This window comes from Apostichopus japonicus, chromosome 5 (genome assembly GCF_037975245.1).
Source record: "Apostichopus japonicus isolate 1M-3 chromosome 5, ASM3797524v1, whole genome shotgun sequence".
Taxonomy (NCBI): domain Eukaryota; kingdom Metazoa; phylum Echinodermata; class Holothuroidea; order Aspidochirotida; family Stichopodidae; genus Apostichopus; species Apostichopus japonicus.
In genome coordinates this window covers 7,283,546-7,302,317 of record NC_092565.1, presented here as the reverse complement: position 1 = coordinate 7,302,317, position 18,772 = coordinate 7,283,546, and the positions used below count along the sequence as shown (strand labels likewise).

The window sequence follows — 18,772 nt, the reverse complement described above, 5'->3', positions numbered from 1 at the left end:
CCCCATGTGTTGTCATCACAATATAGTATAACATTCCTGCGTATGTATAGCAACCCGGGTCAACTGTAAGACCAAATGAGGGGCGGGGAGGGGGGGGGGGGGTTAATGAGGATCTTCCATCGTTAGTATGAAGGAAGAGAAATTACGTTAACATATCTGTTTTCCAATAAACCTCCAATATTCTATATAACCAACAACTGAACGATAAGAGTATACGCGTAAATGTGTGTAACTTTGTGTCGTTTTATACGGTACCTCTCCTTATTAAAAAAAAAAAAAAACAACTTCTGTTCTACGTAGTACGGAGCAACCTGGCCCCGATGCAGCAATATAAATGGGTTCTTAACTGGGCTTAGCCCGTCAGGAGGTCTTGATACTTGGCACCCATAGACGCCTAGTTATGGCACTCCGGTGTATGAATTTTCTCTCTGGCAACATCAAACTGAGTGGTATCCTCACGAGGAATGACGATGTTTTTATTTCTGTTATTTAAAGGGCTATTTTGTTATGTAAATAAGTTCCTTGTTGCATTGTAAAAAAAAATGTAATTTAAAACCAGCATTGGACTACTGGATTTGTAGTACGAAATGCACAAAAGGTCTATTTTGAGATGACTTTGTGGTTGGCCGCCTTTAATCATAGTCACATGTCCCATTGGCCCTCGAGGTTCCCCCTGCCCTCCACCCCCCCCCCCCCCCCACCCACCCCTCTCCCACGTTTATCCTCTTCAACCGCCCGCTGACACCTTGTTCGTTATTTTCTTTTCATATTTTAAAGAAGTACCTGTTCTTGTCACCACGATCGAATCAACTTTGGATACCAGAGCGAGACACCGCATATTCGATCGTCTGCCCTCACCTTTACCCCACCTGTAGTTCACTGCCGTAGTTCACCGCCCCGACATGAACCTTCTCCGTATCCACCTGCTCCCAGCTGGCTAGAATGTACACAGCGCCATCAGTCTAACTACTTACACAGCTCCTCATCGAATGGCGGTGAGTTATCTCTTATAACACATGTGACACATATATTATCGTTTTGTAAAATATTTTGATTTTAATGTCAAGTATATACCGTTTAAACTTAACATACATAAAAAGCGGAATCACCCTTGAAATCCCTTACCTTTTGTTTTCTGGGTTTTATCGAAGGGAATTTGGGAGTAATCCCTGGTTGCATGGTACTGTGCTTTCTGAATGGCACCCCCCCCCCCCCGCCGCCAGCAAGTAAATGGCTACGTAGAGGGTGCCAAGAATTAAAGGCTGGATATCTCACTTGATAGGACGCATGGTTGGTAAGCCAAAGGTCACCGGTCCGTATCAGTACCGGTTAATTAGCAATACCAACAAAAAACAAAAAATCTTTGCCTATTTTAGCAATTTCGAATCTTGTCAGTTTTGTCATTAGGCCTTATACTTTGGAGAAAAAATGAATACAAGCTAATATAACAAACAAAACCTATAGTAGCAAAATTATGTATGTAAAATATTTCTAGCATTTTGAAATCTGAACTGTTTCTTTTGGTTTCCACATAGATTGCCCTCAGTGTAACTGGGGTATGCAAATGAATGGGAGCTCATACACCAATCACCGCCACCATCCAGAGACGTCACAGTCTTTTAGTTCTGATTACAGAGGTTACGCATCGGTAGGTACATATGTAAATGTCACGTCTGCCAGGGACGGCGGAGCCCTGGTACAGGAGAGAGAGAGAGAGGGAAAGATGGTGGAGGGGGAGATGGGGGAAGGGGGAGATGGGGGAGGGCACGTGTCTCTCTAGTTTTGTGGAAACCTCCAAAAGAACTCCTCTTCATTAGTGATCATAGTGCTTCATTAGTAATGAAAAGTACCATTTTTCCATTTCTGTTAATTTTTTTAAATGACCCTTTTTTTGACAAATTAAAAATGAAATGTTATTAAAAAGTGCCCTGTTGTTGAAAAGGTAAACGGAAACAATGTGTGATTATAGAAAAAGGTCATTTTGTTGCAAAACCATTCAAAATTAAACTGGAACATGGTTTCTGTTTGTATACTAACGATGTAATTTGCGAGAAACGTCGCATATTCCTCTGTTCTTGTTGCGTTAGGGTTATAGGGTTAGTTGTATGACTTTAAAAAAAAAACCATTGTCCTCTTCATTGTAGCATAGTTTGCGCTGCTGGAAAACAAGCACCGTCCATAACATTATATTATATAGTATTTACCCTTGTAATTTAATTAGACGAACTAACCCTTATAAATATTTTGACCATTTTTTAAAAATTTCTTTTACCTTTTTTTTCAGTCTTCTTCGTCTTACTCAAGTTTTGGTTCCATTCCCGAATCTCCGTCTCTTCAAAGCCATGAACATTATTCTACAAGGAATAACCATCCATCTAGTCTGATCAAATCCCAGACCCAGTCTATACCTCTGGGTTCCCCGAAGTCTTCGAGTAGTAGGTACCACGATGTGCTCAATATGGTCCCAGACGAGAGAGCAGGGGTGACGTGGGTGACCCCACAACGAGGAGAAAGGCTGGGATTCCGCGAACTGCAACCGTGTGCCTTTGGTGGAAGAAGTAATTCTGTGAAAACGTTGCGATTAGGTCGGAAAGAAACTAAAAAAGGTAACGGCAATTTCTCCCCCCCCCCAAAAAAAAAAGAGAAAAAAGTTAAAGGCGTTAGGTAGTATATAAGACGCGAAAAGTATAAGACGAATCGTATTTTGGATTTGAATAGGATTTTCTCCAGAAAATAGATTTAGAAAATAGAACATAGAAAGAAGGTTGGCACTCTGGAAAAGGGTTTACATCGGGCTCTCAGTAAAATCCACCCCTTCTGAGCCTCCCCTACCCATCGACTTTCACTTGAATGGTCTCTGATAGTTTTTCCTTTGTTAAGGTGGTTGGGGGGGGGGGTGGTGATGTGTACACTTATGGAAGGTAACCCTTAGATTAACTCGTATGTTTAGGCTAAAACAATTATGGTTAAAAACAAATGCCTGAGTGCCACGCATTTACTAACAAAAACAAATATTAAAATTGTTCCTAAAATTGAGATTATAACTCCCACCCCACCCCCCCCCCAAAAAAAAAACAAGAACAACTTTCAAATTATTGACGAAACTTGTCGAATTCTATTGACAATTTAAATTCTCAAAGAAATCATCCCCCCCCCCCCCCCAAAAAAAAAAAAACTCTTTGTTCATAGTTTGTCCCAGTTTTCCCAATATTGTAGTTATCTATGTTAACCTTTTGTTTATTGATTTGTATTGTTTAGGAAATAACGTATGCAATCTATGTGGTAAATCTTACGCCCGCCCGAGTACCTTAAAGACCCACCTACGGACACACTCGGGAGAGAGACCTTACAGATGCAGCTTGTGTAACAAAACCTTCTCACAGACGGCTAACCTTACAGCTCACATGCGAACGCACAGCGGAGAGAAGCCTTTTCGGTGCTTCATCTGCCATAGAGATTTCTCACAGGTAAACAGACAACTATCGCCTATATATATATATGTTCGTTCTTTGTTTATTCAAGTATTGACAGATATTGTTGTATGGATATTGAAGTGAACTGTATATCAGTTGACATGGATTTGTGACCAAAGCCATGTGTTGTTGTTTTTTAAGCCAAACAAAAGTTAAGATCTTTTGCGACTCAATTTAACCAGATTTAACTACAAAGAGAATGAAAATAAAGTTTGTTGGTAACATTTTAAAGTCTTTGTTGTACTTTTAAGCCTGATGAATATTCACAGACGCGGCAGCTGAGTGTGCTGAATAAAAAAAACAACAGAAAAAGAAACTTCAATTTTTGTTTGTTGAATATATTCCAGTGATTCTGACCGGCGACTTGTTTTGCACTTTAACGAGCACCTTTTGTTTAAAATATCGAAAGTAATTACTGCGCATGATCGGATTGCTTATGTAATGATAACGTCATTTTGCGTGAAATATTTTAATCATCAATATTAACTGGTTGGTGTAGAAATTGGTGGTGTTTTTGACGGTGTTATTTTAAATTTGACACTGACAAAAAAATGCTGAGATCAAATGGTTGGTTGATTGGTGGCTGTCAAGGACTTTAGAAAGAAGTTAACAGTTGATATGCCCAACAAGAAATATAGATAAATGTTGATTTACTAGTGATATGTTTATGGTCTTCGCAGATATCAAAAAAAAAAATTCACTGTCTTGTAAAATATTGTACAGAGTGCTTCTTAAAGGCTAGCTCCATGGTGATGTCGGCTCCTCGGTGCAGGTCTAAATTTTCATGCTTATACTTTGGTAAATTGAGGTATATATGACTCAATCAAAAATGTGTTCCTTTTAATTCAAATTAACAAAAGAGCACGCAAGTTTGACATCGAGCACTACATGCCATGGACAAATTTGTACATTCTTGTAGACATGTTTTCATAGGTATAGTAAATAGTTGTACTGTGCTATGTGTTACTATACTGAGGAGATGACGTAAAGGGCTTTGTGTAGGCTAAGTAGTTCAGTCACTTTATTTGCCGATGGTGTGAAAAGGGGCGTTTTCAATAGAATAAAATGGTTGTAAAAATAGAAAATACACAAATAACTGTTGTAGCGATGGGTAAAAACAGTCACTACACATCAATATCAAACTTAATGCAGTTTACGGTCATCGCGCCTTCAAGAGGCGCTTATTTATGCTGTGATATTTTGAAGGATTTTGAAGTTTGGACGGACAATCGAATGCAGTGAAAATTGTTGCTTGAATTTCATAAACATAAATGATGCAATCACAAGTTTTTGGTTTGTTTGTTAAATACCCCAATACATTTCACACTATAAAATACAATGCTTATTTTATGTTGTTTATGAAGTTTATCAACTAGTCTTTGGCGCGGTCGTTTCTAACTTTTTTCATTTCATCTTCTGTACAGAGTTCCTCGGTTACGACACACATGCGCACCCACTCCGGTGAACGGCCCTACAGATGCGGTTTTTGTCGCAAAGCATTCGCCGACAGTTCAACTCTAACTAAACATCTACGTATACACAGTGGCGAAAAGCCATATCAATGCTCCATCTGTTTGCTAAGATTTTCACAGTCCGGAAATTTAACTAGACACATGAAAGTTCATAAAAACGAATAATACAAATGCATAATACAAAATCACGGAAAGAGAATGGAGGAATTCCCTCTCAATAGTTTGGACAGTGAGCAAGTTTAACTGACTGCGGGGAGATCCAATTGATATACTGAAACCTGGATAGAAGATACGGGAAGTCGCCGGCGGGATATCATCTGATCACTTGTTAATTTAAAATTTAACGGTAATTCAAAATAGCGTCGACGAACAATTGATCTTAATATTCCAAAGATATTGACGAATTACTATATGCAAACTATACTGCATCGAAAGAAGAGATATATTAGAATGTGCTATGCTCACGTTATTGATTGACATAACATTGGAAGTTACATTCTAAGCATTACAGGAAATTTCTATAACAAAATTTTATGACTATATTGAATCATAAACAAAAATTGATTTACTTACCTAATTTACTTAATATACATATATACATTGAAACATGGAACACTAATTTACTCACATAACTCTGTGTACATTCAAAAAGTGACATCAAGTATGAATATTAATTCAGAATAAAGAAATTGAGTATGATTTTGTCGGACCCTATCGTTCCGATATTTTGTCGATTTCGGTACATTTATAATACAGCAACTTGGACGCAAAATGAAGCTTCAATATAAACGGGCAAATGTATTTTTCTGATTACTTCTCTTTTTCTTTGTTTTTGAAGAGGAGGAGGACTTCTTCAGACTCGTCAAAACATTTACGAACCAGAAGTATGATATTCTTGGTGTGAAATGATATCAAGAGATCATATTTATATACCTTTCAATAACACTCAAAACCTAACATTCACCACCGACTAGAAAAAGCTGACAGAGAGAAAACAGGCAAGGATCCCGGTACAGTCCGACAACAATATTCGTTTCGCAATATTGATATCATAAGACTATCAATAAATAATTTAAGAATCCACATAAGCGCCCTGGGTGAAATTTGAGAAATTCCATTTTTGGTCCAAATTTGACTAGTTTGTATCATTTTTTCTAATTTTGGCCCAAATTGCGACTTTTTAAATTCTTCCAAAAATCATGTAAATGGGGTAGAGCGCTCTTCTCTTTGTATATCAGGTATAATGATGTTTATAATGCTTTCCATTTGAAAGAAAATACCATAAAATCTTATTCCATAGTCTTTAGTATTAGTAAGGCAAAATGAAGCCCTTAATTCACTGGAAATCCACTTGAGACTCGAGGAAAATTCATAACTGAGCTGTAAGAATCCATATAAGCACCCAGACTTAAATTTGAGAAATTCCATTTTTGGTCCATTTTTTTCCTCCAGATTTATGCCTAAAGGGGGGGGGGTCTAAACTACAGAAATTGAAAATTTACTGTTTTATCAAAAGGTGCGGTTCTTTTTAAGAAAAGGGGCTCTTTAGAGGTTCCCTTGTCACTGTGACCTGCCTCCCCACCCCACATTCACATTGTTTTCAGACTAGAAGGTTTTTCTATAGGATGTTGCGAATATTTCCACGCGCCCGCGCACATACTACACGTACGAAGGCCTGTTGAAAAGATGGCACGGTACTAATATTATCAGTGAGACCGCATCTCGTATCAACTTGGAACAGAAAATCGACTTCTGCTGTGAACAGGACATCAAGTATTGCATAGCCAAAGCATCTTACTGAAAATCATTTAAATTCGGGACGTTTATAGGCCAAATAGTAAGTAGTATTAATGCAGGTGCTATTTGAGTATTTTGGCTAGTTTAGTGTAACGATAGGCTAGGACGACAACGTACACTGCGTACAACAAAACGAACCAATGTCAGCAAGAATATTAACACTAGGCTGCAGCTGCATTCGTAGACAGTACAGACTCGCATGAATGTGATGTAGCCTAACATGAACAATGCATGCTTGCAATGTTAATGTCTGTTTTGGGTCCCTTGTTGTTTGTTGCCTATATAAATGACATTGACGGAGATATTAATTGTGTACAGATAAGAAGTTTTCTGATGACACCAAACTGTATTCTTCTGACTGAGGTCACTTTAAATAGCGATTCTGAGATTGACAAATTTCAAACGCAATTGGATAACGTGTTTTGATGGTCTCAGGGATGACAAGTACTTTTTAATATTGATAAATGCAAGGTGATGCATATTGGTAGAAGTAACCAAAAGTATACCTACAAATACAATCTTAATGGTGAGGAGTTACAGGAGATCTTGTTGAAAGAGACCTAGGTATCTACATTGACTCATCTCTGCAACCTTCTAAACATTGTCTCGAAGCTGCTAAAAGAGGTAATAGGGGTTTAGGTATGATCAAGAGTAACTTCAGTTTTCTGAAAGAGGACATAGTTGGCTAGGCCTCATATGGAGTATGTTGTGCATGCTTGGAACCCGATATTTTGCTAAGGATAAGGAAGTAGGCCTACTCGAAAAGGTCCAGAGAAAGGCTACTAGGATAATTAGTTCCTTAAAGGTGCCCCTTATTATAGGCGGTTACAACTGTTGAATCTCACCACACTGGAGGTTATGTGGTGACTTGATTCAGGTTTTCAAGATTGTGTATCATGTTGACAATTTATCCTTCACTGACTTTTTCATGTTTGCATATGATAGTTGTACCAGATGTCATTGTCTGAAACTCCAAAAGTCACAAACTATTTGGCATAATTTTTTTCCTAATAGAGTTGTGAATGAGTGGAATGGTTTGCCTGAGAAAGTTGTACCCGCAAGTAGTGTTAATGGGTTTAAGAATGCTTTGGACAAGCACTTTAAGCATTGTAATTGGGTCTGAGTGTTTGTGTCTTCAGTTTTTGATCTCCTATAGGGTCCTTGATGTGGAATTGAGTGTCCCTCCTGATCCTTTTTTTCTAATAAACTAAATAGTTCGAATAGTACTACTTATAGGCAGCTAGACCTGGCCTAATTGTCACTAGGTTAGGCCGAGCTTCCAGAATAATTTATGTGTGCTTAGGCCTATGCAATTGCAGAAGCCAACCTTCTTAACCATTTTGAACTAGAACTTTAGAAGGTTAAATTAACCTTTTAGAAGGTAAGCTTAACTTTTTCTTTGCAAATGTAACAAGAATAGGCTGAGCTAGAGTCGTGCCAGCAATGTCACTGCATGAGGGAAATTCACAGTGACAGAGTAAATAATTGCTCTTGCACCCACAGATGAACACATGTTCGGTATATTACTATGACTAATCTGGATTTAAGAATATAAGTATGTTTATCAGCTGGTCAACAGTTATTAAGGTATCATTTAATTGTTTTTATTTATTCCATCAGTGATCTTCCCTTTTCCAACGGCATTACTTGAAAGACTCTTGCTCAGCCGCATTACACAAACACTTGACGAAAAGAATACTGTAGATAGCTGATCATGAACTATGTTAGGAATCCACATGCAGTAGTGGTCATGAAAATAGTAAGAGACAAGATCTGTTTTTCAAGCTATGTTTATGGTTAACTAAAATTAAGAAGAATGAATTGTATTATAATTTTAATAAATGAGCCCTACTGATAACCAAGATTTTCATTATCTATTTTTTCTTTCTTTTACAGTACAGAAATGCAGTGTTGCCATACACCATTTCCCACAAAGGTAGTATGGCAGAAAACAGGTGGAATTTTACCATAAAATGGCTGATGTGAAAGATTGTCCAATAATTCAGAAAATTTTGAAGAAAAACAAACTTTCTGAAGCTATTGACCAAATGGCTAATGAGAGCCACCATGAAACTTCAGGTTTGTAGACAAAAGTTGAATATGGTGGCACGACTGCAAATTTGTTTTGGACTTGTGACCAAACAGAAACATTTGAGCATTCTAGGTACCTTGCAGTCTTTGTTCCTAAATAATGATATTTTAGCTCATGTGGTTAATGGTCATTTGTCTAAGAATCCAGATATTGTGATGGAGCCAACTACAAATCTAATGCTTTATTTCAAACTATGTTTTTTTTTCACCTTTCCAAGTGCTACTTCACTGTGCAAGAAATGGACACTGATTGCTTTGATAGGGAATGCCATGTATATGATGTAGAGTCGTACAATACCTTAATTAAAAGAAAGCCAGAGTTTTACTTATCACGGTACTTTGCCATTATACAAATTTGATGCTAAGAGCTATGTAGTGATCAAGTGTTAGTTTCATGAAGAGTATTTTGAGCTGTAGATGTCTATAGATATTGATTAAATCAACTTTGTTGTTCAACATCACCATTACTAGCTGCACAACAGTATTTGCTGTAATCTCATTCATTTTCTTTTTCATCAGACTGTACAGTGTCTAAAAGAGCCAGCATTGTCACACAATATTAAGTATGCCAGACCCTGCAACTTCATTCAACAATGGCTCATATTTTGTATTTGCACTGGAGAAGTGAGTGAAGAAAAACTAGACATAATGGAACTAAATCAGTATTTATAAACTCCTCACATTGGCTATCTATGACCTCACATTAAAAGAACAGAAAAAAGTTGAAGAGTTAGCAACTTTAAATTAGCAAAAATTTTCATATTCAAGAAGAAATCAAATTTCAACTTTATGATAAAGAATGGGATGATTGCATGGGTAGGTGTGGAAACCTCTCAGCTACCTCAAAGAGAAAAAGTAAAAGTAATAACCAGCACCTTAGAGCTTATACCATCACAGACTTACACTCACTAAGTAGTACATGTAGCTTATTTGATAGTGAAGGTCCACTTTATAGTTTCATAAATCATCGGTGACTGTTATGGAGCCATCCAACATATAAGCAGTGTTATTTTCAACTTGCACAACAAAGTGACAGTTGCCAATCAACTTCAGAAGTATGGGACATCCCAACAAACAGCCAACACAACAAGTAGTCATTCCAGATAGGAAGTTAAGGAGAGCAGTGAAGATTCAGATGAGAAGTAGAACTTTATCTGTAAAGGAAGTTAAAGTTTTAGTTAAAAAAAATCCCAATATTAGCATGATTGACACATGCATGACTGCATTTTCTTCAGCTGTTCTTTTCATTAAAGTGCAATAAGAGAACTGCTGTGCAGCATTGCCACACTGATACTAATGTCAGTGTGAAATCAAACTAGCTCTGACCCTACTAATGGGTGTACAAAGGTGTCTGAGACTGTACGCGTATGTTCCAATAATTGACATTAATACTTGGTAGTAGCAGTTTGGTGTTGTACTACCAAAACAGTGTTTATAATCTGGGGATACAAACCTCATCTAGCTTGGTCAAGATTGGATGGCATGGGCTGATGACATAAAAGAAAAGTTGGCAAAACATAAATCAGCCCAATGCTACCCCTGGCAACTAAGAGAACAGGCAGCAGGGTCCACATTCTGATATGCTCTTCAAAGTATTGTGCAAAGAAAACAAGTTTTAAGGACCAAACCGTTTGACGTCTCCTACATATGCCACAACAGCCTACATGTGGATGGAGGTGTCACGTCTCCCAGCAGTATCTTGCAGTGCAAAACAGCAGAAGGCCTTGCAACTTTGATGGCACTTGCCAAGGTCATGGTCATCAGCTTGATTGCTTGCTTCCCTCACTGAGTAATACTGTTTTAACTCATCACAGTGAGTTTGGATAGACTCAGTTTACAAACTACTGGCATCACTGGTAATATTGTCATCTTCATCATCAGTGTAGTTTTTAATCCTAGAGTAACTGTGGTCATGAATCAGTTGATCTCTTTATAGAAACTGGACTGGTTTATGTTTTTAGTTCTACCATGTACTAAGTTTGTATGTTCTCTCTCTGAGACATGCTCTCCCTCATCTGTATGCTCTGCCTCTCTTACGTAATTCATCACATTGCTGTTTTCTTTGCATCTATTTCAGAGTCTGGAAACATGGACTATTTGAGCTCACCTTTAATATTGCAGCTTCCATCTTCCTGGCTATGGGCTCTTCAGGCACATTATTTGTTATGTGTATGGCACTGGTCCCTCTACTGACTATTGCATGAAAATGTGGTACTATGTTTTGGATTGGTCACCTTGAAAGCCTTTTAGACTGCCTTTGCTTTTTGAGTGGAAGTCTCAAAACGAGTGGACCATAATGTTTGCTGCAGGTGTGTGTCTCAAGTATTTTGTTTAGCTTCCTGCTGTTAGTGTGGGATATTAGCAGAGAACCCTTTGCAGCATTTGGCATACATGGAAATGTGTACTTCCTGCCCCTCTTGCATAGAAATAAATGCTTTGGGCAATGTGAATGATTTCCACTGTAGCATTTTGCAAGGCAGTCTAAACATGTTGATAAAGCTTTCACATTGTTGCAGTGGTCATATTTGAGTGTTCTCCTGCAAGCAGTCACCTCTGCCTGTACATTGGTAGGTCAACTCCTCTGCAAAGCGCTTTTATGTCAAGCGCTTCTTAGTCACAGTTTTTGCATGAACATATCAAAGAAGAATACTGCTTTAGTCAGTGCTCTGCGGAGTGACTTGAGTAGGTACACTTGATCTAACAGGTTCTCTGTTTGGGAATGAGTAGTTACAGCCATTTTTCTACTGAACCCTTTACATGCCTTGCCATCAGTATCAGTTGTGAGACACTTGACCATTAGTGGATTCTTACCTGTAAGTAATTTGGATTCACAAATCTTTCCACCATTTTGTTCATCACCGAAATAGGGCATCTTTGCTGAACAGCTCTCATGGTCAGGACATTGTACCTTGTGATCCCTTCTTCTCTTCATTTCACCCATTAACTAATAACATATTTATCCATGGAGACATTCTCAACAGTCACATCTCTGCATTGGCTTGCAGGAGCAAATGGAGTCATACTTCTTGCATTACTCAGAGGGTTGTTATATTAATGATCATATTCTGCATGAATTGGAGAGTCATTGGAGAGTCTTTGGAGAGGCCACGCAGTTGCAGTGTCTTCTTAATTAGACCCCTCTTTTGTGCCATATCATTTTCATTAATTTCTTTCATTACATGTAGGTCCAAACTGGTTGTCTGACTTTTGTAGTGTACTGACAGCAGGACTGGGAAGAGACATGCTGTTGAGCAATCTACGAGCTGCACTTGAACTGATCGATCACCACACGGCCGTCCCTCATCAGCCCACTACTCAGAGGCAGTGGGGTGTACTCGTGCCTGGGAAAGGCAGCCATACTTGGAGCTCATCCTGTAGTAAGTAATGTTGATATGCACATGGTATTGTGTCTGGGCTGGGTAACATATAATTCCTTATCCTAGGTTGCCAAGGTCAGCTCTGTGCATCTTGTCTTTGTAAAGTTTCAGAGTATGTTTGGTAGACCAAACCTACTGTGGATAGGAAATAATGGCTTTTGAACAGCATGTGTTTGTAATTGATTAGATGTGTGTGTGCGTGAAGCTATGGGGTTGGAATGGGATTTATTGTGATAAGTATATCCAGTAAATGAACATACAGCCTTCGCTCTTATTCATCATTCCTTTTGAAACAGGAGTACTGGAGAATGAAGTTGATGGACAAGCTTAGGAATGAGAGGAACACATGCAAGCAGAAAAGAGGAGAAGAAACAGTTAAGTGACACCTGTTCCACTGAAAAATAACCAAACAAGTAGATGACCCAGCAAGCAAACAAAGGCATAAAATGTAAGTATAGGTATAACTTTTGAGAATGAAGCTCATCTTGAGGAAAATAGACATCATTAAATAATTCACATAGTAGACTTAAATTGCATTATGCAGTCCTATTCACAAATGACAGAATAGTTAGGAGTTATATGCAATGTGCTAACACACCATCACATATGTAACAGAGAGCTCATATTTTGACACAAAGTTAGTGGATGTTTATTGTTTTAATGCCCTTAATGAATTGAAGTCAGTTTGGGGCATGGTAAAAATGTGTTATATTAGTAAATTTACCACCAAACCAGACAAATATGGTATTTGTAACTACTCTTCCACCAAATTAGATGTATATAGAAAGGGTCCACAAGTATTCCTTCCAGTACATTAGAGCCAGACCCTGGAAAAGTTTTCCTCACAAAATCCAAAAACTTTCATTGCTTTCTCTTCCATTTTGTTACATTCATTGCTTTAAGTCTTTTTTTATCGGTGCAATCTTAACATTTAGAATGTGATATATATTGTTATTACATTCTTTTGAATTTTTTATTGGCTTCCCGCACTTTTTTCTGCTTCTTTATTCTATACTCCTGTTTGTACCTGTAATTTTTTCGTTCTTGATTTTCAAGTTCTTTGTTTGTAAAATTTTACGTTCTTAGCTCCAATGAAAAACAATCCTTTGAAACATTTAAAAAAAAAACTTATCCTGGACTCCCTTATTCCAAATCTCCATCATAAGTACATAATGAATAAACCTACTCAAAAAAATATAAACTTAAAATCTAGATATGCTAGACTTTTTAAACTGGGAGGAGGCTCTGGCAGAGTGAGGGCGCCCATGTTTAGGAAATCGGTGGCTAGAGGGCTTGCGACTCAAACTCCCAAAGAATAGGTCTTCCAGAGGAACAGTCCAGCCACTGGAAAGGGTTTTTCCTTTTCTCTGATTTCTTAGCATTGTTCTCAGCTCGGGAGGGTGGGATTGCCAGGTTTGGAGCAGCCTCCTAGTATTTAAGCTTCCCCTCACTGTAGTTTTAAAAGCTTCCATTCTGTGAATATTGCTGTTGTCTTCTATACCCTTACAGTTTTATAGTCTATGTATTTCATAGTATATGAATTGAAACTTTTTCAAATTTTATCAAACAGAATTTATTGACAGACAAGATGTATATATGATATATATATATAATATAAAATATTCAAAATATGGTAAGCTTAGTTTATTACAGGTCTCAGCCAGCCACTTGTTTCCTTGTGTGTTGCTTTTCATTACCAAAGATGTCATAATCTTTCACATTCACACGTTCATATTCTTCAATAATTCATGAGTGAGTATGTGTGCGTGTGTGTATGCGTATATATTGGAATGGGTGGGTATGTATTAGTGTATGTCTGCATATCTCAAAACAGGATTTTACCTTTTTGAATATTCAAAGTACAAAGTTCCTTTCTGTGTTCAACGTACACACTTCCTTGGTTTGGATAAACCGTTACAAGCTTTAGTCAGTGGGTCCTGTCTTTCTTCCAACCTGTTGTTGACAAATTTACCTGTTTATAGAGTTCCTCCTGTCAAGAGTTACGGGTCTTACTTTTTATTGCTCTTTGCTATCATCTCAGTGAAGCTTGAACATATATGCAAATGTAAAGTTGATAAGAATTATTAAACCTATAATGCATTTATCCATATAATTATTATCATGATGAACCTCTGCATGTACATTATGTCAAAAATAACACTATCACATTTCTGCTGTCCATCTTGAAAGAGGGATGTATATTTGACAGTTTTTCTGCAATATTTTATGTCATATTTTCATGCCATGATGGCCGCCTTTATATTACAAATGGAAGAAGTATGAGTTAATTTTATATTAAACACATATAACACAGAAGTATTAATTATATTATATTACACATGGAGAAAATGAAATTGACAAATGTGATGAATGGTTTCATTCTCTGCTGATTCTTGTCTTGGTCAAAACTGGGAAGAAACACAACAGAGGTTTTTATAAATGTGAATTAACAGCTCACACCTCGTCTTCCTTGATTTTGCCCTCCTCAGCCAATCGACCCGAACACTCATGTCTACGCCAAGTCTAAAGGAATTATCCAGTGGATTACCAAGAAGAGGCTGTACTGTACACGGCCTACGCTCCCAATCCATTCACGTCGATGTCAGAGAGAGAAATCCTTGATTACAAGAAAGAAATTGCGAACAAAACAGGTCAAGGTTTGTTCATCTCATTTTACAGATCCTGTAGATAATTTTTTTTTTTTTTCCGTGTTTTTTTTTTTTTTTTTTGGATGGGGTGGGGGGGTCCAGTGGGTGGGCATATTGGTCTGATATGAGGGCTCACTGACACGGCTTGGGTCTATGACCTTTCAGCCCTTGTCCCCCAAAAATCCACATTAGAACTGCTGTCGTGAAAGTAGACATTGAAAATCGCTCTGCTGAAATATTCCTGTATATTCTCGTGGATCAATCACTATCAGAATAGCATTATGTTGTAACAAAACTCTCTTTACAGGACGAGAGAGGCATGTTTAGAATTAGTTCTTGACATGCCGCAGTGCACAGTTCCAGTAACCAATGAAGCTAATATTTACTCGCGCGGCTCTGTTTATGTGCGGTTATCAGATCCTCACAAGGAAATAAGAATAAAAACAATCCCCTAGCTTCTTTATCATTTGTAATTATTTTTTTTGCTTATTCTCTAAAATCACTAAAAAGAAAAATTCACAAGCATTTTTGGCCAGGAGTGTTAGCCATATCCAATTTCTAGTATGCCATGTACTATGCCTTGGATGATAGGAAATGATCTGGAATTGCTTTAATTTGTTTTGCCAAAGATGTTAAACATAGTCAACGAGCAGACACTGCTTTTCTCTTATGTCAATAAGAAACACTTTGAAACTTGCTCTCATATAAATGCATCGTGTTATGTACACTTTACAGGCATGCTTCATTTTGTTTCCATATTTGAAGGATAGCTTTTTTTCCTTTTTTTTCTTTTTTTTCTATTGGCTTTGGATTCAGACCTTCTACTTAAAACTTAGTTGTAGGAGTACCTTAGTAAGTGCAATTTTAATAGTATCAAAAACAAAACAAAAATAACGTCATTATCATATAGGTCTTTTTTTATATTTTCGCAGGCAGAACAAAAGAAAGAAAATGGGGAATATTTCAGTAACAGCATCTGGTCAACAGAGGCCGATCTGTATGGAATGTGGTTTGTTTAGTAGTGTAGTGTAACATAGCATGAATATACAATTAACCTTGTTGAATGGATGAAGAATGAATGGGCTTTGTGAAACCTGGTATTTATTAATAAATGAAAGAAGGAAACAAACATTTCATAGGGTATTTTGTTTTTCAAATATGACTGCATGCTGAAATGTTTATGATTTTCCTTTGGATATGAGATGTAATCTTCGTTTGTACAACAAAGCCAAGCTTAAAGACAATCTTTACTGTTTTTTTTTAATTCATAATAATTAAATGGCTAGACATGATGTAAAAAGTATGATTATATTCCTCATTCCTTGTGTTATTAGGTTACGTCTTGGATGCATGTTTTTATGTTTAAAGTATTTCATTACAACTTGTATTCTTAATATTGACATTGCTAAGATAGTTCTTCAATGTTGTTTCATCTATGTTATATATATAGAAATATTAAACTGTTCTGTTTTATTTTAAAGTTAGAAAAAGCAGTGAAATACGGCGACCGGTTGTTAAAGTATGAAGTCTGTTAGCCCGCTGTTGACTCGTTATTTGTATCTAGTCTTGCTCTTGATTCATGAAAGGTGTAGCTATGATGATGCAGAATAATATTTGCCTGTAAACTTCAAATGCATTTCACAAGTTTAAAAAGCCAGCATGGGGTGTGTGAACAAACCTGTAGTTATGCATGCTGTTATTTGATGATAAGGGAATAGCTATCTTCAGACCACGAGGAAGTGTATTCCCGTGTACCTCTGGGCTGTACCATTGTCCCATGGATAAATGGAACAGTCGTACCAAGGGCCAAAAACTTGGCATTGTGTCCACATGGTAAACAGCACAACTTAACAATGAGCAGAGGCCACTCTAAGAACAGGTGCTCATGGGATATATGGATATTGGTGTTATGGCTATGAATATTTATTAGCTGATGTTAGTTTAGTGCAGTGCTAATGAATATTCATGAATTTGTATTGACATATCAAAGTATTCAGATCAACAGGAAGAGAGCAGCCAGGTAGAAACATCCTATTCATTCAACAACTTTCATAGTATTTTGCATATTTGTTATGTTACAATGGTGATGTGGTAGCAATGACTCATTCCGCAACTATTGTGTGTATGTCGGGGTGGTGCCATATTAAGAGATTTGTAACAATAGCAGAGGTTGAAGGGAAATATTAAAAATAGAAAGAGGCAGTATTGATAGACAAGTTTTGATCAACTGATGTTCATTACAGATGTACTGAAACTACAAGCACAATGAATATTCATGTCATATATCAAAATTAGCATGATTCCTATATATGCCTTATATTATTTCCCATGTTGTCGTCAAGTGAGCGTTCGTGTTTAAGTGGAGGGTTTTGCAGTCACCATGGGAACCGATACCCCACAGACTGTATAGTTCATGCATGTAGTTTGCTTAACTAAAAATTTTGGGAAAATAGATTCTTTGCACAGAAATTTTAAAATAGGAATGGAACTAAAAAAATATTGGGAAGGTGAGGCCAGGTATAACTGCAAGGCTGTAAAATGATACAAAGTCCATAAAATGTTTAAATTGAGATAAAAAGTTGAATGTATATCCTGTATGATAGTTAATTAGTGTTATGTAACCAAATTTGAATATTGATATAACAAACCTATAAGTGGTTATCGAAGAGTGAATGATGACGGTCAGAAACGCTGTAAAGAAATTGCCATGGTATTAATCGTGACGTTTTATTTGTACGGCAAAGATCACCCATGTCTATCTGAAGTGTTTTTTTTATTTTCTAGAAAAGAGATTCTGTTTTGTGAAGTGGTTGGTTGGAAGAGTAGACTTTGGATCGATTCTTAATCCCAGGCAGGGGAGTGACGGGGTCTTCTCTTTTCCAATATTTGTAGTTTTCGGACAAAATGTACTGTTACCCTAACCTTTCTAAACTCGGAAATTAATTTTCAATCAAAAATGGTTGGGGAGGGGGGAGGGGGGTAAAAGAATCTTGACACATTTTGTTCCAGTAGCAGCCAAACATAATAAAATAATGCATGGGGGAATGATGATATATGAACTGATTTTTTTTCTATGATTTTTGTTTAGTCATTTGCATATGTTTCCTTTTCTTTTCTGTAAATAAAGAATGAACACATGTCTTCTATAGTGTTCATATTGTGGCTTGATCATTGCTTGTGGGATTGGAATGGCTTCTTTAGGTGCTTTAGTTACACGCATAGGCCTGTGCCACAGATAACACCCACGCCATGTCATCGTTGTCGTAAGTAACCTCTGCTGAGGTACATCATGGGAGGGAACGCTCCGACATCGCGACGTCTCGTCACGGTTTTTTGCAGAAGGGGTGAAGCGTTTCTATCACAGTACACGAATCTCTGTATAATTTTCAATGCACGTTCAATAATTGCAGGAACCACTGGTTTCTATTGTGTACTCATTGTCTCTATGGCAACTGCCTTTTTTGTATGCGATTCACAATTGTGGTTCTTTGCACTTTTGCTTAATAAATGTTGCAATATCGTGTCCCAAAAGAAGTGGAAAAATAAACAGGCAGTCCTGAAATTCCTTTTCTTTCCGTATTTATTTCTTGTCTCTCTCTCTCTCATTTCTAGTGGGTAGAAGAAAGACAGAGAGTGATTTGAGAACTTGTCTGGTCCCTTACAAATGGAACTAGAAGTTTACCTCGCTTAACATCCCCACATATCGTTTATATATCAGGATGTTATTAATAATCTGACAGAATAGTTTGACAAGACAGGATAATGCAGTCGATATGAAAGCTATGATATTTCTCAATAATCGTTTTGCCATTTGAACGGCCTTGTAACTAAAACAATAGGTCTACTACGCCTTTTAAGCCTATTGAAACATTCTGTTATGTGTTTTGTAATGCATAATACAACACAGCCCACCT

The 18,772-nt window shown here is 37.3% G+C and overlaps 2 protein-coding genes across 15 annotated transcripts in view; both read left to right on the top strand.

The window, feature by feature from the left end:
• LOC139967469 (uncharacterized) overlaps positions 1-5,726 on the top strand; it is a 28,664-nt gene extending 22,938 nt beyond the window's left edge. For both annotated transcript variants that reach the window (XM_071971330.1, XM_071971329.1), the window contains exons 2-6: positions 778-995; positions 1,536-1,648; positions 2,285-2,606; positions 3,259-3,467; positions 4,898-5,726. In XM_071971330.1, the coding sequence (XP_071827431.1) occupies positions 778-995; positions 1,536-1,648; positions 2,285-2,606; positions 3,259-3,467; positions 4,898-5,110 (1,075 nt within the window). In that variant the 3' untranslated portion in view covers positions 5,111-5,726. The remainder of the gene's footprint in view (positions 1-777; positions 996-1,535; positions 1,649-2,284; positions 2,607-3,258; positions 3,468-4,897) is intronic.
• Positions 5,727-6,600: 874 nt separating this feature from the next.
• Positions 6,601-18,438, top strand: LOC139967466 (uncharacterized). Of its 13 annotated transcripts, none has more exons than XR_011792998.1 (8): positions 6,607-6,782; positions 8,639-8,821; positions 9,353-10,004; positions 10,911-11,142; positions 12,019-12,210; positions 12,507-12,658; positions 14,700-14,871; positions 15,795-18,438. XR_011792998.1 is itself a non-coding variant. In XM_071971322.1 (7 exons), the coding sequence occupies exons 4-6, from the start codon at positions 11,130-11,132 to the stop codon at positions 12,539-12,541; spliced, it is 240 nt and encodes a 79-aa protein (XP_071827423.1). In that variant the 5' UTR covers positions 6,607-6,782; positions 8,639-8,821; positions 9,353-10,689; positions 10,911-11,129; the 3' UTR covers positions 12,542-12,658; positions 14,700-14,871. The 13 variants fall into 13 exon arrangements, 7 of the variants coding, with proteins under 7 accessions (XP_071827419.1, XP_071827423.1, XP_071827422.1 ...); XR_011793002.1 differs by having other exon boundaries at positions 9,353-10,689; positions 10,911-11,044; XR_011792999.1 differs by having other exon boundaries at positions 9,353-9,457; positions 15,795-18,437.
• Positions 18,439-18,772: the final 334 nt, after the last annotated feature.